This window comes from Psittacula echo (assembly GCF_963264785.1).
Source record: "Psittacula echo genome assembly, chromosome: 9".
NCBI lineage: Eukaryota > Metazoa > Chordata > Aves > Psittaciformes > Psittacidae > Psittacula > Psittacula echo.
Window position 1 is genome coordinate 10,925,273 of NC_137745.1, and position 22,913 is coordinate 10,948,185.

Sequence of the window (22,913 nt, forward strand, 5' to 3'; positions counted from 1 at the left end):
ACTAGTCTCTTTAGAATCCATTTTTGTGCAAAGACCTCATAATATGCCTACTGGAAGTATGATTTATTGCTCTTGCCCAGATAGGTGTCATCCACAATCTACAACAAAACAAAAAGTATAAGTAGAAAACCAGGGTGTTTTCAGCCTTCTAAAAACACACTGATGGGCAGCTGAAAAGAAACCGTATTTTGGAATTCTATCAGTTTGGTTTTGCTTTGCTTTAAGGGTATGAGCTGCTTCCTAAGCCAAATTAAGTAAAATTAATTCAATTTACAGGAAAAAAAAACAAACCAAACCCAGTATTCTGATATTCAAGAGTTGCAGAAAAATAATCAAAGCATCAAAATATTTCTGGCACATGAGATACTTTCCACGCCGTGTTATTCGTGAATAGCATAGACTTTGCTGGAACATGTAGGTCTCCAAATGGTGACACAAGAGACATTAGCAAAAATTTGCAAGTCTAAATACTAATTTGCAAGAGACATGACATTATTCATTGAATGACTTGTCATACCAAACAGTGAGCAATAAATTGGGTCCTAGGTTTTCATGATCTAATATTTCCTGTTAGCATGTCACAACTTTAAAATGATATGCTATAAGCTAAATTGATCCCTATCCTTCAAATATGGCCTTGTTTATTAATTAGGTTCACATTTATCAGGGCATGGTAGTAAGATGGAGCACATATTTCTGCTTTATACGTAGGAATATCCTGGCTATGTTGCATGACATAGGAACACTGAGGCTAATCATGAATATAAGGTAAGTAGAATTTCCTTGCAACTTTCAAGCAACAGCTTGTCAGCTCCACAATGTTCTTGCCATTTACTGAAGTTCTTGTGGGTTATGGCCATACTCCATATATTAACAAGGTAACAGGGAGTATATCCACCAACATAAGTCTAATGCTTGTTTTTTCCAAGCCAGCCTTCATTCTTTGAAATAACCAAATAACTATCAAGAAAATCTTCACTTCTACCGTTAAAAAAACCCCCATCTTTTCCTCCATGTATAAAGCAGCTCTCAACCCACCACAGACAACAGAAAAGGACTATGCCTCACTGCTTCTTGCCCTCCTAAAAAGCAGAATATACCTCTTAATCCAAAATTAATGTCAGATCAGTAAAATTGACTATATTAAAGAAATAAATCATAATATAGAGCAAACAGAAATAACTGAAGACAAAGCTACATGATAATCAAGATACACACACAGTAGTAACAGTAGGTAAAACACTAAAGGAACTTGCAGATTTGCTTTACTCTGGGCTTTGTCACTCCTTAGATACTGATTTTGGAACAAATCAGTATCAGAGAAAAATCATTTTTAGATCTCCATATGTCTAGCCTTCTCTGTTCCTGGCAGGATGGAAAAAATTAGCATTGCATGAATGTTTTTTAGCTGGCTGCATGTTAAGTGTGTCCAATATTAAGTTTGGTATGTTGAGATGTTTGTTATAGCAACAGTCCTTTAAAACCATCAAGACATAACAGTAACCCAGTAAAAAGTGAAAATAGCTGTAGAGACTTCAGTAAAATTTAGTGGTTATAACAACTGAAAAAGATGGCAGGAGCTCTACATAAGTAAATTTTAGATGTCAGATTATCTTTTGAGTATGTGGGTGAGAGGATTTACTGATTTGTGGAGAACATAGGGTATTTTAACAGGTTATCTGTAGCAGAATTAAAATTATATACAGAAGTATGGTCATGTAGAACAATGACAGATGACCATCTTCATTATCCAAAACTCACTGCTTAATTATAATACAACGTACACTATCCAATATAAAACCCAGTTGAATTAGTAAGATATTTAGGGGGAAGTCTAAACACAGAGGCAGTCATTTATTCCATCTCCCATACAGCAAATTTCCAACAAGACTGTTAAAAAAGATGAAATGCACTAACTCTAAGGAAACTATTCTTGTGGTTTGCCACACAGGTCATGTTTAATGGCAGAAATGTAAAACTGATCGGAGCACCCTCAACTGGAAATATTGAGCACCATCTTCCTCCCATCGTACACAAACAGCCAACACAGAAACAAAGCTAAAATACAAGCTCAGGATATGAGTTGATGTGTACAAGCTTAAACAATGTTTAATTTTGGTTTAAATGGTAGATGCCCATACCCTGATGGAATTGGAACTGCAACCTTCAAAAGAACAAAAGTATGGCTATGCATGAATAATTTGCTCCCCGTTGAAGGGGGATATTCCTATCACTTATGTAAATACCTGTGGCTAAGATAAGCAAACAAACAAAAAAGCCAAATTGCAGAGGGGAAGCAGTTTCCCTTTTTTCCATACTATGAACTGGTATTTCTTTTGGGATGAACACTGGTCACTATTGTAACTGGGATGCTGTATATGGAGGAATAACCCTCATTTAATCCATCTCTTCTTGAAGACTTCTTACTAAGAATATAAAAAAAGTAAGTGCAATTAAGCTAGAAGGAACTTAGAAATTGCATGAACGTGACAGAATATTAAAGAACAATATTTTGGAGGCTAAAGGGGAAGAGAAAACAAAGTATTTGAGAAGGTTTTTACACTTAGTATTGTCTGAAATTATTCAACAGCTCCATTCAACAAATACAGAATCAAAGAAAAAAAAAAAAATCTGATCAAGAGTCTGGAAAGGGCTGCACAGCCCTCAGGCCAGGTCAGCTGTTCCTAAACCATTCCTGCTATTCCTAACAAACTAGCTTTGCTTAATGGATAGATATTTTATCTAAGGCTTACCAACCTGCATTCTACCACACCAGATCTAAAGGCACTCTATGTTCAATGTCACTGTTGTAGGTACATTTTAGTAAAGAAAGAAGAGGAGGGCATTCTTCCACTTGGCCCCATGTCTCCTGAAAACTTTACTGGTTAATCCTCCATCCCTCAGACGAATCCAAGGACCTTAAATAATTCTGGTACCAACCCTCAATTCCACTTGATAACTCAGGGAGCCCTCAGCTCTCTCCTTTTTTTGCACAAGTAACACAGTGTGGGGGTGTCAATCATACCCCATCTGCTGACTGCAAAATAAATTCTCACCTCTTCCACGTGTTGATTTAAACCACTGTTCTTCGCAATGTGAGCATGTTTTATATCACCTCCTGTTCAACACTTCAAACTTGAACATTGCCAGAGACACAGGCAAAGTTCTAGTCAGTTTGGCAGTCACCTCTCATGGGTGTATACCCATGCAAGAGATGTGAATATACAGAAGGCTGGGGTTATATGGTCTTTAGACTGCACAGAGAAGCAAAATTCAATCATTCTAATTCTTATAGATGGCCGGGAGAATGACCCATTTTCTCAGCAACTGAAAAGACACAGCTGTTGCAAGGCTATAAAGATGATTTAAGAGTACATATCAGTTTAGAGAAAGAAAAATTCTGCAAGCTCAGACAGTTGTAAAATTGCCACTTTATAGCTGTGTCTGCTTGGACTCCGCCAAATTTAAGAGGCCACAATACCTATATTATTCTATTCAATGTTTAGCTTGTATTACCCTGTCTTTGCAATCAAATCTAATGTTTTAACATCACAGCCCTTCAATAATGAGACTCCACATCAATTAAAAACAAATAAACCTAGTTCCTTTCAAATATTACTTGAGGCTCAATAGCAATTAGTCAAAGACTGGAGATGCAGAATGAATGATAAAGTGTACGGGTAATTTCTGGTCCAGCAAGTATCCACATAGGCAGTTTTCTCACCCCCTTCAAGACAGCAGTGTTTTAAATTATGCCAGCATCATTACATTACACTAAGAAACGTCTTGATTGCAAGAACACAGGCAGATACGGGCATAATTAAAAGACAACAATCTACTCTTTGCAATTGTCTAAACACAGAAAAAACTAGATTCATCGAGGCTTGGTAACTGTGACTGGGCAGAATTTAATTCCAGAAAAAACTCAATTAATTACTGGAAATATCATAAAAATCAGACATGTTAAGTGCACAAGAATTACTAGGAACTAGAAAGGCATTTCAAGATATAAGTAAATCCTCTTAAGTACTTCCCTCCCCCTCTTTTGGTTTTATGTTTCTTCTCTGTATTTACTTCACAAACCAGATTTCATTCTTGCTCTCTCTGAAAGATCTCCCTTCTGCATTTCCAGGGAGATATTCCACTTTACAGTCAATCCACTCTGGTTGAAGCATAAAGTCTGGAAGGTCCTTACCTCCCGCTCGGGGGGGTGGTCCGCAGAGCAGCACGACTCCCTGCCCCTCTCGAACTGACACGGCGCTTCTCATTTTCGTCCTGGAGTTTTCAAGATCTGTTTTTGAAAGAAAGGTGAAGTGGATATTAGGAAACAGAAAAGATTTAAATATACAGCAGCTTCAAGTTCTCAAATCCCAGAATCACCTCTCTTTGTGTATGCAACTAAATTCAGCAATTTCAGCTGACTGATTGCAAAAGAAATCACTGATCAACACAAAGGAGCATGACAGAATTAGGATTGAAGTCAACTGATTTATAAGAACACGATTGAACAGATAGTATGGAGAATTTTATTCTTATACTAGGCTTATGCTACTCTAATTTTGATAATGAAAAAGGAGTCATAAGTGTAACTTAATAATAGGTCCATAAGCTGTTTCTTCCAAAATGAAGGCTCTGATGAAAACAGCATCATGAGCCTACTGAGCTCCCGTAGCCAACCGTAAAATAACACTAATACCACAGCTATTCAGGAACCAGATATCTGTCTTTTAAAACAGAAAACCCTCGACCATCTCCCTGCAGCCTAATCCCCGTAACATTGCTAAACTCTGTGAAGGCACGGACTTTGCACATCAGTGTACTAAACAGTGCTCTGCTCTTCCTGGCTCTAGGTCTTCTGTGATCACTTTAAGCTGTGTAAGAGTGGAAACAAATGCTAACGTGCGTAAATAGGCAAATATTTTATCACAAATCTATACTAACTTTCCCTTTAATTGGTGACTCAAGATCCAAGAAAGTATGGCCTCATTACAGCCCTGAATTCAGCTAGATGTGACATGCAATACAAACAGAGATCAAGATTCTACACTAAGATTTTTCTATGAATAAACCACTTCTTTTTAAAATAAAACCAAAGAGAAGAAAATCTAAAAAATGTCTGTTTATAACCTTGTAAAGGACACTAACACATAGCTTTAAAATAAGGCTGTCTTTATAGTCAAGCGTAAGAGAAGTAGTGAATTGAACAACAGTAGCTATTTCCCAAAATACAGTATCTTTTAATATTGAAAAGCAACAGCTGTTACAGTCAGAAAACTGAACAAGAGCGATTAGAATTTCAATGCTCGATTTAAAAAAATACATTTAATGCTGCAATAAGATATTGCTGTATTAGTCTTTGTTACTGCACATAAAGCTCATAAGAGGGTTTCTTAAAAAGGCTATTTCCAGCTTTCCAACTTTATTTCTTTGCAGGTAGGTATCAGGGCCTACCTTTTCATGCACAGAATAAATTGTGAACCTTCTGTTGGACGTGTTGAGGAGGTCACATACAACCACAGCCGAACTGATTTCACCAGATCAAAATAGCATGCCCTGCAATTTGTTTCAGGCCCTTAAGCATCTTTCTCTGCCCTCTATAACAATACAGATTGATTACCCACCCCAATACAATTCCCCTGAGTCAGGAAAGGAAGAACCAAGAGCTGACAGCATCCCAGAGGACACACACTGCTCTATATTAGGATGAAAACAGCTATGCAGTTTGGACTTTAAAATTTACAAAAAGAAAAAAAAAATGCATTTTACATACACAATGAATTGCACCCAAATTTTGCCCCCTCACCTCACAGCCATTGCGAGCTATAAATCTTGCATAATACACATAATCTCTGTAATTAAAATGGAATTATTCCTATCACTGCTTTCTAACCACACGTGTTCATTTACTGCAAATATAGACCTTCAGAAACTCAAATGTCTTTGTGCTGCCCGACACACTGTACAAGCAGGATGGGACTGGACTGGGAGCACCTCCGGAAGGGATGTGACCTGGGAACATGCCGAGGCATTCAGAAAGGCATATCCTTATCATCCCGCAGGTACTCGGTGGGACCAACCACAGCTCTGCAGTTTGATCTGTTGCAATGTTGTACTGCAGAATTTATTAATCACTGATTGCAGGTGAAGACTGCTGTCACAGGGGAACAGATTTTTGGGAAACAAGCAGCAATGCAAAAATCCATCAGAAAATGAAGAATATGAGCTATGCTACAATGAAAAGAGTAATTTTTTACTAATTAGCAGGAAGCTCTCCATCCTAGCTTCTAGAGCAGTGCAAGTACCAGACTAATCATGCAGCTGCAGAAATATCACTTAATTCATTTATATACTTGCATATTCTCTTGACATATTGTCTGGCACCACTCTGAAAATAACTAACAATCACCATGCAAAATAATAATAGAGTTAATTCTCTAGGAGCATTATACAACAAAGTCCAAACCTCTGACCTTGGAAAGTACTTGCTGTTTACATGCAAGATTCTAGTCTGATTTTCAGGCATCTTTGTAGCATACTCAAGTATTAAAGGTCAAAGCCAGTCGTGTTTGGTAGAACAGCAGAACAGATTATTTGGTTCTGGGTTTTTTTTTTCTTGTATTTTTTTTTACTAATAAAGCCAGTGTTCTAACTGCAATAACACCAGGGAGTAGTGCTGTATCTTCTAACAAAACTTGGTATTACATGAAATCACTGGGAAGGAACATTAAGTTCTCAGAAAACTGACAGGGTAAATAAAATGCCACAAAAGATGGGCAAATAATGGAAATGACTGTTTACTTTTCAGAGATGGATTTATATCTCTGAAATCAAGAGGCTCTTACTCTGCTGAAATGTCTTAATAGATAAAATAAAACTGGAAACAAAAGATGGGGATAAGAACAGAATAGAAGATAGTTTTGAGAAGTCATGAGTGACAACAGGACTTGTTTTCCAGCACCCCAAGGGGTAGCAATATCCCATTGTTTTGTTTGAAAGAAAAGGGCAAAACCATATATATAGATATACATACATGGTTTGTCCTATCAGATGTTTAAAATCTCATCTACTTTCTCAAACTGGTCACCTAAATAAAGCTTTTTCATTAGTTTCTCTTGCCTACATTTTTTTACTTCTTGCTTGCAAATTTAATCTCAAATGCTGCCATTCCGGTAGGAAATGAGCAACTTTATAACAACTTTACGTGGCAAAGTCTCTAATCATAACATTGAAATTATTTTGGTAAAAATGTTACAAATACCTGACTACATAAGGAGGAAAAGAAAAAAACAAAACCACCAACTTAAAACCAGTCTAGAACTGTGTAATTTGTAAATTAAGTGGTTTTATTGCCTGGTTCTAGTTTGCCATATAGAAGAAAATTTAAAATTAGCAACTTACACTTTCCTGACTCATGAAAAGGCATTTTCCTTTCCCTTCCCCTGCATATTTGCTTCATTTCTTTAGTACCAAGTACATAAAGTTACATCAACTGAAATACACATACCACTGCAGTAAAATTGGAGCAAGAAAATGTAATTCAGCTTTATTGAAAAGTCTTACATTTTGGGCAAGAAGGAGAACAACAAACATGTTCTTGCACACACAAACAGCAAGGATACGAAAACCACATATTCCAGTAGGTTTTCCCCTTCCACTTCATAAGTTAAGTCTCAAGCACAATGCTAAGAACCATTCTGAAGTATAGAGTAACAGTAACATTAGCATTGTACCCTGTAATACCCATTTTATGTATTTGGAACAGAAGCATTTAAAAGTTCACATGATACTCATGACAATTAAGAGGTACAGGTTTGTGAATTTAAGAGGGGAAAAGAATACATTACATAGAGCATCTGTACAAGGTAAAACAGACCTTGTTCTTGTCTGATATCAACATGTGAGAAAGAATTAAAAACACCTTCTCTTCATCTGCAGAACGCGCACCTGCTGACTGCAATCACTGCAGTTCACTGCAAGTACCTTCTAGAACATTTCTGGCTTCTGCAATCTTGCATAATCAAGGAAGATAAGCAAATGGATCACACAAGATCAGATCAAATGTCATGCCTATGCTTTGAAAAGACACAGAATACCCTGTTAAGAAAAATCCAGAGAAGTTTTGATTACAAAGCTGCTCCAGACGCATGACTTGCAGTTTGTGGCAGCACTGAATTGTATCACATTTCCCAACTAACCTGTCCAATGTTCTACCCCTAGTTACACATATCTCTACATAGGGTTTTCAAAGGATTAGTAGAAGCTACTAAAAATATACCAACTTCTAATTATTTGGTTGTTGTTTAAGTACTGCACATGACACATTCACTCCCTGGAGAGAAAGAGGGATCAGTAGGTTTCCAACTCCAAGCCCAGTGACATCCAAGTATCTTACTGCACTTACATCAATTGATATGTATTGTCAACACACGTTTATTAGCAATCTGACCATGTATTGATAATTGCAGAACAAGGGTTCATGCTCTACGAAATAATCGTCCCAAGAGCCACTAAAATATTTATTTCATTACTTCATTAGACTCATTATTAAAAGCAGCCAAACTAGTTAAACATACTTTACGTATAATTCTGCACTGGTAGGATGTTCAAGTACCTAAATGAGTCAGACAACCAATTCTTAACTGTTTTCCTGAATAGGCAATTCTGATGTAGGGACTTAGTTTGATGTCAGCACCTAATGAAGTACTAATTCACAACCTGCTCACCCTGGTAAAAGTCACATTATTAAAAAGAAATTAAATACCAGTCTCTCAGCTCTTAAGAAAACATAACAGCCTCAGTGTGCTGTAATAGCTACCTTGGTAATAACAACTTCTGGAGAAAATAGAATAAGACAAATTTGTTTCTTCACCACCACCTAAATTGCATATATGCATAAGAAATCTTCTTCCCCAGCGTTCTACCTCCCCAAATTAACAATACAGAAGCAATTCCATGGCTATTTATTTTTATACTACTTTAGACAAATACCAGAAACTGAATGTATACTTGGCATAATTATAAGTTTCCTAAAAATACATGTATCCCCTCAACAGAATAGTTGGAATATGTGGCCTGTTAACCCCAACACATTGCCTGCAGACATACAGAACTTGGAGAAAGCACAGAGCTCACATGAAGCAAGTGAGACTTTCTGCTGCTTTCCCTGAGCTTCAGATCAAGCCCAGGGGAATCATGCTGGGGTGGGAGGGAGGGATAAGACCAAAAATTATCTCTGTAATCATCAATTTCTGGAGGTAGAGAGGAGAAAAATATTAACAGTGCAAAAGTGAACATTACTTAAAGCACGCAAGGAATGAGGGTGATTTGTCACTCAAGAAGAGATTCACTAGCTACTGGGGAACCATCTCCAGCTTCATTTTTGTCAGGCTGGTGTTGCAGTGAAATCGTATCATTTCACAGCAACCTCTACAAAATCTCTTAACGCTGTGACACACTGCTGAACTTCCATTTTATGGTACGACATTTATCTGTATGAAGGCAACAGTACAGCAGGATACACACACACAGAGTGCACTGTATTTTTAAAACCCCATTTTGGAAAGTGGAACATACTTCTGCAGCCCACATGCAAGCAGCAGTGCCCTGTGCCTAGAGCCAAGCATGTCAGAGCCATTCTAAGCCCCAGAAGCTCCAGAACAGGGCAAGCAGAAACAACCTCCCACCCTGAAGGCATGTTTTATTCACAACCCACTACTTAGACAACCGAGTTTTTAGTTTGAAATACTGCTCCTGTCTCTGCTCACATGACGCTAATCTCATTCAGCAAAGCCCATTCAAGACTGTGCTCTCACATCCATAGAAATATTGTCAATAAAATGAAATAAACTTCCACATAGAGAATGCAGGTGAAGGAAGAGACCCTGCAGGTTGTGTCCACTGCATGAAAAGCAGAAATCTAACAAGTGAATCGCTCAGGGCTTAAGGGGCTGCCGGAGCCCTTTACAGGGAACACCACCAAGAACTTGCAACACCTTTAAACTCTTCCCCTCCCCTTAAATCACTTGGGGTGCAGCAAAAAAAGAAAACCAGGAAAGAAGTAAACAGTCTTATACCAATTAAACAGGAATCGTTTGGAAGTCACACAATAAAGCCTGTGTTGTATAAAAACAAATAGGAAAAGCTAACAAGAAACTGGCACAGATGTACCAGAGTGCTTTTGCGGGCTGCGTGGAACTGAAGGAAGAGACCAGAGACAGCAGAGGAAAAAAAAGCAGTAAAGGAACATGAATAGCATGAAAGTTGAGTCAACATCTGATGAGCAGGGAATTCTTTTTTTAAACCTGCTTTGCACCAGCAAAAATGACCTGAACAGAACTGGAAAAAAATGAGTGTTACAAGGGAAATGCATGCTTTCAAAGAAAAACATTCTCCAATAGGTATTTCCAAAAATACACCTTCCATAAATTCATACTATCTGGGTGTCCTGGTTTAGCAGTAGCAGTCAGTTTTTCTACTGTTGCAGCACTGTGTTTTTGACTTTCCGCCTGGGAACAGAGCTGATAACAGCGATGTTTAGACTGACCAAGGACTTTGAGAGTCTCATGCTCTGCCAGGGAGGAGGAGAAGCTGGGAGGAAGCAGGGACAGGACACCTGACCCAAACTAGCCAAAGAGGTATTCCATACCACAGCACGTCATGCCCAGGAGGTAGAACTGAGAGTTCCCGGAAGGGCTGGATCACTGCAGGGTGGGGGTGAGGTACCGGTTGGTGAGCGGTTGTATTCTCTTCCTTGTTATCTCCTTTATCATTATTACTATTAGTGGTAGCAGTAGTGATTTGTGTTATACCTTAGTTATTAAACTGTTCTTATCTCAACCCGTGGGAGTTGCATTCTTTCGATTCTCCTCCCCGTCCCTCCAGAAGCGGAGGGAAGAAAGGTGGGGGGGGAAGTGGACTGCGTGGTTCTGATTTACGGCCTGGGCTTAAACCACGACAGTTCTTTTTGGCGCCCAACGTGGGGCAGGAAGGGTTGAGATAACGACAAATCTGACCAAGGCACAATGCTGATTTATGGGCTCTCAAAGTTGTTTCTCTTGATGTCACAGTTTCAGTATGCTGTAGCTTACTTAGAGCCGGTATTTGCTGTGTTAGTGTTTATCAAGTGTGGGCCTTGGGCTAAGGTTCTTGTTTCACTGTACTTTATGGTAATGGCTTGTAATGCGGGCGGGCTCCGGCAGCAGGGCGGGATGGATGTGGCCGTGGACTTGTACCTGGCCGTCCCGCTGCTCTTCACTGTCCTGGCCCACGTCCTCGCCTCCGTCTTTGTGAGGCTGCGGGGAGCTGAGGGGGAGCAGCCCTGGGAGCCGGCAGCGGCCGAAGCGGCCCGGGAGAGCGGCCCCGGGGACCAAGCGGCGGCGGGAGCGGGGCCGGAGACCGGGAAGGAGGCAGCTGCCGAGGAGGGGAAGGAGGCGGCTGCCGAGCAGCGGGAGGAGGTGGCGGAGGAGCCGAGCCCCACAGCCGAGCCCAGCCCTGCGGCAGCCGAGAGCATCCCCCAGCAGCCGTCTGCCGAGCCCCGTGAGCCTGAGCCGCAGGAGGATGCAGGAGACCACGCAGCATTTCCCAGCAAGGCAGAGGAGGAAGATCTGGACTCAGAAAAAGAGAAGCTGGTGGTGAGAGAGCCTGCAAGCACAGCAGCATCATTTGAGAGTTCTGAAGGCTTTGAATGGCCTTTGGGTACCCTTGGGACCTGCCTGCTGATTGTGATGGGGATCACCATGTTGGCACACACACAGAGTGTGTTCTAACCACGACCATTTTGTCTGATCCTGAGAGTTAAGCAGAGTCAGGTTTGGGTCTTGTCTGGGTTTAGACAATACAGGGGGACCGAGAGGTTTTCCCCAAGGCTGGACAGTCATGAGTGTCACGGTGTGTGGGACAGTACGGGCGAGTATCTAATCCACTGGGCCCCTCCAGTGCTTTGGAAGCGTCGGAGATGGAAGGCAGCTGTGTGGAGTCCCCGACAAGTTGCAGAGACTGCTGCAGGGGAGGGTGAATTATTTTAAGCCTGATGGGCCCATCCATCAGGGCGGAGATGCAACATAGAGATGGACTCATGATCGAGGGGTGGACTTTGCAATGGGCCTCTCCTGCTCTGAAAGACTGTTACAAGAGATGGAGCCCACCATCTTGGACCGAATGGACTCAGCAGCTTTATAGGGATTGGTCTGTGCACTAAGATAAGAGTGCACTGAGATGAGAGTGAGGGTATATTGAAAATGTGGGATCTGAGCATGACGTGAATGGTATGGAATAAGGGGTGGATACTGTCCTGGTTTAGCAGTAGCAGTCAGTTTTTCTACTGTTGCAGCACTGTGTTTTTGACTTTCCGCCTGGGAACAGAGCTGATAACAGCGATGTTTAGACTGACCAAGGACTTTGAGAGTCTCATGCTCTGCCAGGGAGGAGGAGAAGCTGGGAGGAAGCAGGGACAGGACACCTGACCCAAACTAGCCAAAGAGGTATTCCATACCACAGCACGTCATGCCCAGGAGGTAGAACTGAGAGTTCCCGGAAGGGCTGGATCACTGCAGGGTGGGGGTGAGGTACCGGTTGGTGAGCGGTTGTATTCTCTTCCTTGTTATCTCCTTTATCATTATTACTATTAGTGGTAGCAGTAGTGATTTGTGTTATACCTTAGTTATTAAACTGTTCTTATCTCAACCCGTGGGAGTTGCATTCTTTCGATTCTCCTCCCCGTCCCTCCAGAAGCGGAGGGAAGAAAGGTGGGGGGGGAAGTGGACTGCGTGGTTCTGATTTACGGCCTGGGCTTAAACCACGACACTGGGAATCGCCACTTAACTCCAGGCAAACACAGCATTGAACAAAGCAATTCAAGCAACTTGAGAAATATCTCTGGAGGGAAGGATGCTTGCTCAAGGAAATTACACCACAGCCAAGTTCCCAAATGCAACACAGATTCCTTCCCCTCTAACACTTGCCTAAAACAAACCCTAAGAATATCCTGACAGGCTACAAAGCACCTCCATTACTAACCACAAAGCAGGTTCAGTGCTGAAGAACACCAGGTTATTCATGTTTAATAGCTAAACTGATGGCCAAATGCTTTGCCAGATCTAATTACCTAAAGGTTTGCTTATTTATTAAATAAGCAGCAGTGTTTCCAAGAAGACTTCCCTCTATAAATAAATAAACCAATGAAATCCATTCTGTAACAGTTCAGTTTTGAAGAATTGGTAACACGCTGACAACAACAGGGCTTTATTTTCCTGCTACTGACTTCACTCCTTTACCTTTCCAAAGACAGCCACCTTCCTTAAAGAAATGGATGGATTCTCTCACAGATATTACAGAATATCGCTGGTTTGTCACCAGAAAGTATTGCCAGGATATGCATAACCAAAATCTGTCATTTTCCCCATCTCACTTTGTATGGAGCACCTGGCAAAATGCCCCACTGCTTTGATTAGGGCCATGTGGACTGTAACAGATGTAATGATGACAAATAACAGATACAGCAGATGAGTAAGTGTCCTATCAACAGATGTCTTACCACAGCTGCTACTTCACACGTAAAAATACACTAGCTTGTTAGTCAGCATAAAACCCCAATATGCACAGACCTTCACAATGTTTGTAATTCTTATCAAAATGCGTCCTACCCAGGTTAAGCAAAATAATATGAAATACACAAGTTTATATACAGCTGCAAACATAATGAGTTTCCTTATCTCTAACACAGCTGATTAAAAACACAACCCCTGAAGGAAACTATACCACCGTTACGGAGCTGCTTCAGCTCTCCAGAGTGAACTTCCAGTTTTCACAGCCTGGAAGCGGACCACTTCTTTGAGGAGCAGCCTCTCCAAAGCTTTCAGCCACCAGGCACATCCAATACTAGAGTCATTTGCATAGATGAGAGCAAACCTTAACCCATGACTGCCCTACTGAAGTCACCTGTGCCATCCTCTTTTCCAGAATCTGCTGGATTTTATTTCTAGCTCCAGCTATTTTTAACTTGGCAAGTTGGGAATCCTGAAAAGCTAACACCAACAGATCTGGTTTTATGTTAATAGTTGTCCAGTATATTGTTTCTCATGCTAAAATCAGGGGGGTTTCTCAGGTACATCACATCCCTTTAGTTTAATAAACCAAATACAAGGGATCTTAGAGAAGACGCCTAGATCTACATAAGCAATTTCAATAACCTCCTTGAAGTAAGCCATGGAGAGGATAGAGCGCAAGAACAGAAATTAATACTGTACCAAGAACAATATTTACAGAGGAACTCTGAGCAAATTAAAACTTTTACTTTTATTATCCAAGTTCCTGGTAGATGAAAAATGCAGAGGCAGAAGTAAAAGTGATACATTTTCATGGGAGTGCATTTGCCTGGTTCACATACAGGAAGAACAGTTATTTTACTGTATTAACTGTTCGCATCACAATTTTATAAAGGAGGTAAGTGAATTTTCACATTTGACAAATAAAATAATTCTGTCTTAGTATCCTGAATACAGCACATAATACTGACATTAATTACTTCTGTGATGTTCAAATCTAATATTTCTGCACAGAGATATAACACACTCTTCCTTGGGTGCTCCACTACAACTGCAGCAGTATGTAACAAAGACATTCCCACAGCATAAAACAGACCCTGGAAAATTGCTGCAAACATCTATGACTATAAATCTCTTGGGTTACTAGCTAGGATTAGACTACATTAACAGGCTCAGGAGGACAGGATAGATAAGAAAAATGATCTATTTCTTATCCAGGCACCGTACAGCCACACTAAAGTTGTAGCTTAATGGATGTTCAGGAGCACATCAAAGCAAACCAGAATATATTCTGTTCATTTCCTTTACAGTAGCCAGAAGTGGCTAAAGCAGATGGTCTGAAGTTGCTTTCCTTACAGACTCCAGGGGACAGGGATGCAGTGAAATGCATTTCTTACCACGATGTCATTTGCAGCTGACAAGCAAAACTGGTATTTTCTGCTGCAGATAAGGCAGGAAAAAATTAAACAAACTCCACACCATTGTGATGCTGACAGCAGAGATGTTTAAAACAGTAAGAAGTTGCCAGGTTCACATAAAAATGCAAAAATGAAAGATAAAATTTCCTTCAGGAGACAGGACACTGTGCAGTCCAAGTGGCAGAATAATTTCTTGAATGCTGAAGATGAAAGCCAAATGACTAAGCTTTCAATGAAGCCGCATCTCCACCTCGTGTAAAAGCACAAGCTTTTAAAAAACTTAATGAAAAGCCAAAAACCACTCCATAATCTAATTTGGCATTCTTGTGCAAACATATTGCTCTATGGTCTCTAATAAAATTAAAAGAACATAGCAAGGTTGTAAACTCAATTATTTACCACTAGAAAACACCACCCATCCCTTATCCCTCAGTTGTGATCATTACATTAATTACAATCAATTAAACTCTTCTATCTCTTCCCTTTACTTTTCATCCAGATGGATTTCATAGGTTTTGCTGCTGGGTATCTGAACGCAAGACAGACCATCCGATCTCAGTAGAAATGCCAGATTCCATTAGGTGAGTGTTACAGAGAAATAGCAACAATTTGTTGCAAGGGGAGAAATCCAGAGTTTGGACATGCCCCCATGGTAAGACTTCAAGTGGAGAGGAAGACCTAGAAAGGGATTTTCTTACCTGTATATAAGGTATGGAGGAAAAAAGATGCTGTAGTGAAGCTGGGAAGCTTCAGGAAGCAGAATCTCATGAAGGTGTTTCTTAAATAGCAAATACTAAAAGTCAATTCAACCAAAATAGCTTAAAGGCCACCTGGTCTCATTTTGGAGCTGCTCAGAACAGGGAGTTGATGATTTGGACCAGAGTTTCCTGCTATTAGAGCAGCCAGTTTCTTGTCTTATCTGGAATCCTCTCCTTTCCTCAAGTGCTGCTGAGTATATTTAATTAGTTTTCAAGTCTGGATACTCAGTGGAAGGTGTCAAACTATTTTGCACGTATGGCAAGCTACAGCAGGCAGAGTGCATGGTAGCTCTTGCTAAAGACTGGCTACGTGCTCCTGGTAGGATGTTTAAAGGAACAATGAGCAGCTGCGACTAGCAGTTGCTCCAGCACACACAGCAAGACTCACTGCAGCAGCCCTACTTACAGATGCTGAAATATGATTTCACTGTAAGCAACTTGCTTACCCTTGCACCTTCTCATCAACAGACTCGCAGCAGTCAATAAAAGAAATCATTTAGAGTGAAGGCACCCTGGAGGAGTAAACACCACCAGGACCTGCATGCCAGTGCTGCCTTTGCAGAGGCCCTCAGCAGCACACTGCCTCTTCACCTGCCTACTGCATTTTCATAGGGGTTTCTCTTGGTATCATTTCTTAGGTAAGACAGGTAACGTAAGACTGGTAAGTCCTGCCTAAGACTACTTCTTAGGTAAGACAAAGACTGGAGCCAAATAAACTCAAGTTAGCATTAAAAAAACAGTTCAAAAGAAGCTGCAAGTTAGTGCATACAGGATAAGGGCTTCATACAAGTGTTACGGAGTAAAACTGCACTGCAATACGCAGGAGCTCAAAACAGGTAATCTAATAGTTCCTTCTGATCTTTCACCTCACGAAGACATGAATACCTATAGCATAGCTTATTTTCTCAAACCTGAAGTACCGTAAGCACTACCTTTTATTCTAGTGAAGAACCACTCTTACCCAGCTACACAAACACACCCTTTAGACTAACCTAACTATAGACGAAGTCTGCAATTAAGACAAAATTCCATTAGCTCTGTCACACATTTACTTTGGCCCTTCATATCTTCTGTAAGATAAGAATGGCCTTTTCAGTACATCTGCCAGGTAAAAAACCTCTTTTCCAATATTAATCATTGTTTCGACCCAGATATAATAGAGGCACACATTAAAGGAAAAAAAAAGGCAGCAAGCAAACAAACCAACCAACCCAATGCAGTATAATCCCCATGCAGATAAATAATTCCATGCTTTGGTTTATAAAAGCAAAGGAAACAATCGTTATGCAATTAAGCAGAGGGTGAATGGATGATAAAATCACATTCGATCTTGCTCAGAATGAACTGGTATCTGATACTGTGTTGTCTGAAGGTAGAACTGGAGACCCTTGCAAGCCTGACTGGGAATAAATTTAATTCATTACATAAAGCAATGATTTGTGGTAAGAACTCACTCTAATGATCACTTGGACACCTTGTATAGTGACAAATCAATGCAATTCAGGGTGTGTGGCAGACACGTACCACATGTATGGTTAAGCGTCTGGCTTTCAGCTGAAAACAGCTGGATGCATAGCAGCCTTTTTCCAGCTTCCTAGACCAGCATCGTCTTCTCACAGACACTGGGATGCGAGAAATCGATTTTACCCTTGCCATAGTCAGTAAATATTGGAGTCTGGAAGTATGTTTAGGTCCCAGTTTAGACATAAAGCTCAGAATTGGAATCTCTAGACAATTTTTTCAGTAAAAGAGGATTTACTATCAGGCAAACAGGGTTTTAAAAGAAACTAGATAGCAATTCCATTAAAACCCCATCGGAAAAGCTAAGAGAAAGTACAAAATGGATAAGACAGCAATGGCTTAAACAGAAACTAGTCACTTTTAAATGGAAGTGAAAAACAGTTATACAGAAAGGGTAAATAAGAGCATGGCATATATTATTAAGAGCTGAAGTTATGAAATCCTAAGGAGAAAAATGCTAGATTCTGCTAACCAAAAAATTCTTCTGAAAATAATATGAAATAAAACTAGAAAGAACTCAGAGGTTCAAAAATAGCTGCACTTAAAGGAGTGTGAGCAATTGATAAGGAAATGCAAAACACAGCAGCTAGTATCAGATCATTAATAATTATAAGCATCGTACCTCTTTGGTACTTGGGGAACCAGTGAGGAAGCCTACCAGCAAATCACAAACCAGAGTTCAGAGAGCTGATGAGAAGCTGTGGCAGTGCAGACCCAGTCTCTAAACCAAGAAACCCAATAAAAATCACCGACTCATTTGATTGTTTAACTTCACTACTGGGTAAAATAGCAGTACATACAGAAGAAGCAATCAATATAAAAGCATGAAGAAAATACAAATCATTTGACGTTACAACCATAAGTCCATAAAGAGAAACTGCACTCACTGACATGACAGCTGCTGCCTGACATGCCAGGTTTTGAATAGATGTCCCTAGACAGCCCATCATCTACAAGCTCTTTCTATCAGCTCTGCAAGATCACAAGGAAACCCACACTGCCTGCAAAGTGCTAATATAATGCAAACATTAATATAAAGTTGAGAGGATATGTGCCTGTGTTTGCTTTTTGAAATGGTGCCACCTGTAAATGACAAATGTTTACGGACAAAACACTGATTATACTGAAGTCTTCAGTTATTCTCATACACCATTAATATTTAAAAGTGATTTAGCTGGTTTTCAGTAAAGAGATTTTCACTTGCTTATTTCCATGGTAAGTGATATTAGAAAAAAAATTTGCATAACCTTTTAGTATAAAGCTACAAAAATAAAAGTGGAAACAAATGGGTGGAGGGAAAAAGAAACAAACAAATGAAGGCATTTGAAATTCAAGTGGTAAAGAGGGCTTCCACTTAACTGTTGAGTGCATCCTTCCAGTTTACTCCACCCCCCTAAAGCTAGCGCAGATTATCCAGAACACCTTTGCTTTTGCTCTTCTTGCAGCAAGAGAGCAAAAAAAAGAAAATGCAGGGATCATTTGAGCACATTAACCTCCTCGGAAGAGGAGGGAACGGGACAAGTTCTTTAGAGAACTGCTTTCTGTCTGCCTCCACAGTAATGGCATTACACTTGAACGAAAGCAAAATTATGTAGAAGACTGTTAGTTTACTGAAGGGTCAAAGAGATGGCAGCTGTGGCAGGCGGCAGTAAACCTTTAATATGTCATGATGTACCAATGTGCACATCCTTCAATGGATGAATAAATGTGGCTGAACAAGGGATTACACCTGAGCAAGCAGCTGCACAGATTAATACACTCAGCGTCAGACCACTCAACAACAGAAACTGCGGGAGTGGAGAAAAACAACTGCCCAGAAACACCTATCTGTTCTGCTATGCTGTTTGTAAGAACAAGTACTGACGCATGTACATAAGGAGAAAACCCCCAAAACACAGTGGGACCCCAAATCGTGTTGTTGGTATCTAAGCAGAATCATTAAATGACAGATGCTCTGTGTGCAGATTGATCTCCAGCCTAAGCCAAGTTGCTCCACATAGGGTGATGTAAACCTCAAAAGTGTATCATGAACTACAATTTAATAAGCAGCCATGGGCTGAAAAAATACAGTTTCATTAAAAAAAAAAAAAAAAAAAAAGACAGAAGATCTCTCATTGCACAGGGCTGAGAGGTAATAACAGGAAAATAAAGAAAAGGTACTGCACCTCTTCTTGCAAGCAATGAGAATTTCCTTGGTCATTAAATGAGACTCCTCACAATTCACAGCCTGTGCTCTCTGTCACTGCTTGCTACCATGTTCTACTAGAACACTTACATAAATATATTATCAATACAAAGACAGAAGCAATGCAGTCTAATAGGAGTTCTGCTAGTTCCATTGCTTTGGTATTAAGATACCTGCTTTGCTTAACAAGTAGCTATTTCAACAGTAAACATCAGGAGCAAGGTAGGCAACTAGGAGCAAACTGGAGCCCTGAAAAAGTATATTTAAAGTAATAAGATACACATTAAAGACATTTAAATAGCTATTCTCAGTCCCTCCTAAGTCTGACATTTATTGTGTTGCAGCCATGGGTTACTTACACTCCAAGTTCACTACACATTTATATATTCATTGAGGGCTACTGTTATTCGTTACATCACAAGACAGCTGTGCCTGTTATACATCTTTTATCAATGCTATCCTTTCTATATCAGACCTTGTTGCTATAATATGCATTCAGAATTACTATTTTAAATATTTATTCAGTTTGAGCAGGCCCCAAATCCAATAGTTCTAACCATGAAGAGTGAAGTATGACACAGGTAACACAGATGTGTTTGTGTTAACTGAAATGTTTTTTATGTTGGATTTTCTAAGTTGTAAAGCTACAGTTGAAAGATCAAAGCATCAAATTCCTACCAAACATTCCTATCAACATCAATGGGCTTTAGATCAGGCCCTCAATGGAGTGCTAACGTAATATACATGTGTTTAAGCATTATCTTAGTGTTACCTGTAGAATGCTAAATGGGCTAATAAGACCCCATTAGGCCAATGATGACAAATAAAATAAGGTCTGAATTAAAACAAAAACATTTTTGTTTAGAGCTTTACTGGGCATGGGCGCATGCAAGAAATGCCAAACTTATTAGCTACTTATACAAATTCTAAGCATTTCAAAAGGTTCCCGTTAAAAAGATTTCAGAATTCAGGCATAAAGCCTAAATATCTAAAAATAAAATGGACCATACTGGTTTAATCTTTACATATATTGTGTGACTGAAAAAAAGCTTTTAGGTTTTAAAAGTATTTCTCTCTGAAGAAAATCTAAGTTAGCAGAATTATTAAGTCACAAATAATTATTGCCAAAATGTAGATGCTTTAGAAAAATTAACAAGATGAATTACAAGGATGAAACATGAATGGAATAATAAACAAACAGCCCATTCCTCACCCACTGACAATAACACAGTTTTGAATGCATACAGGAAGTTTGGTAGCAAAGCAGCTCTCAGCAGGACTCTGGAAGTAATTAATAAAAGGTGGTGGACAACCAAAATCAGGCAAATATCAAGCTGCATGCAAAACTGCAGCTCCAGAAGACCCTTCTTTCTGTCAGTACTAACACTGATGCAACTGGGCTGCATCTCTGGCTCACAGCAAGCTGTCACTGCCAGAACTGAGGTAGCAGAGAGTTAAAAGTATTTCCATTACAGTTACAGAAGAAGACATTTTGATTCAGATCAATTTACATAACTATCTTCTATTGCACTTTAGTTCAGACACTTATATTAAGCAAGTCCAATCAACTGGAATATGTAATAGGAGAAAGAGATGTACACAGATTAAGCAACAGCTGCTTTTTTTCAATCTGAGTGTCTTACAATGGCAAGTGGATGCAGCTAACAGAGTATGTGAACAATTCTGTACACACTGGTTTTACACTCTCACCTGGTGTGATAAGCAGGATTCAAAGACCTGTCCCAGGCCATCATATTCCCAGGCATGAAGTTTTGGACTGCCACTTATAGACCAATAGGCAGAAGGGCTGGGCATAAAGCCAGCACCCAGGTAAACCTCTGCTTGCACCCAAATGTCTTCCAAGTTACGTGAAGAGCAAAATCACAGCACGTTAAGACTTTTCTTCACTGAAAGTGGCAGTTTTCTTTTGTTACATAAGCCATAAAGTTGCAGGTCATTAAATCTGTATTTTTGGCTGGGCTTGTAGGTTGGCCTTTGACTTCCTGAAACAATTTGGCCCAGACAATCTACTAAAACTGAGTAAGTTTCAGTCTTCATGAAAAACTACACTGAAAAATGATGTAACAAAAATCTCTGAGTTAAAAAGATTTGTATAGAGAGACATCTCTCTCTACAAAACATTCTTTCCCTTACTTCCTGTGCCTGAAAGTCTCTGCTCCCTCCTCACCACACACTCCCCTCCTTCACAAGCTATTCATGCACAAGCTTTGAAAGATAGTAAGAGACAAGCAGATTTACATCAAAAAAGAAAAAAATGAAAGAAAAAAGAGAGAGAGAGAGAGATAAGGTTGCTATGGGAATAAAACAAAACCTGTTACTTAATCCAACATAAAAGGATGAGACCTGGAGCGAACTCCAATGGAATTGAAACCGTCAAGCCAAATGGTGAGGTTACGCAACATCAGTTTTTTCTCCCTCATTACTCTTTGCTTTTACGTAATTTCATTTTCTCCTCAGATACTAATCTACAGAATACCATAATTCATGTTAAGATTCAAAAAACTTTACAAATCAGAAGTAGTAGTTTCCAGTATGTTGTCCACTACTGGCACTCACTCAAACTTTAAAAAGCTGAAATATGCCCACTCTGCATCAATGCTATGGATGTAGATCCAGAATCTGGGATTAGTCTTTTGATTTTACATATAAAATATACATTAAAAATAGATTTAAGCCATGTAATTTCCTTTTAGTGTATGGTCTGAAAGAAAATTTTATATGGGCTAGTAAGTAAATTCAGATATTCGCCCCCACAGCTGTAATCAGAGGCAATTCTTATAAATTCTGAGGGCAGAAAGAGCTGTCACATTCTCCCTCACCCCCCTCCCCCCCCAAAAAAAAAAAAAGTCAAGGCACCATTTATGTCAGTAGTTTATCTCAAAACCCACTGTCTCTTATCAGAGGTTGCTGGATTCACTTCCCAGCTAGCACAGAACATTGCAGGAGGGAATGAATTTGTCTCATTTTTAAGCTGTTGATACAGGATGTTGCTTGGCATTTTGAAAAGCGTAGGGAAAATGTATTTCCTTCCATTACACATCCCCATAGCTGCCTTGACTCATTAAATAACGTATGATCTCCCTACACAGTGAAACTTAAAAATGAGAAATGTGATGAAAACTTAAAAGACCCAATTTATAAAGTCTCTACCGATGGATGATCTCTGGCAACATAAAGACCAGAAAATAATCTCCAATGAAGTAGCTAAAAAATGTCTCAAACATACAGCAGAGCTTTAAAAGATCAGTTTTCAGTTGCACTTCATCTCTTCCAAGCTATGCAAAGGTCTCCTAAAAACGACCAAGGAGCAGATTTAAGATGCCACTGCGAGATTTACATTGGGGTATATTCACATCAGTGTGAATCAAATCCTATGTTTGGTACTAAGGCTGATAGTGTCATAATTTGCCCATTATCTTCAATATAATAAAATTTGCCATTCCGTTGTTTACCAATAGCAACACCTTTA

General features: G+C 39.7%; 1 protein-coding gene across 1 annotated transcript in view; it reads right to left on the reverse strand.

Moving 5' to 3' along the window:
• Nucleotides 1-22,913, reverse strand: part of LOC308225188 (contactin-3-like) — a gene marked incomplete at both ends in the record, with an annotated part of 77,412 nt that overhangs the window by 43,368 nt on the left and 11,131 nt on the right. The window contains one exon of the mRNA XM_080625754.1: nucleotides 4,196-4,291. Within this exon, the coding sequence (XP_080481880.1) occupies nucleotides 4,196-4,291 (96 nt within the window). The remainder of the gene's footprint in view (nucleotides 1-4,195; nucleotides 4,292-22,913) is intronic.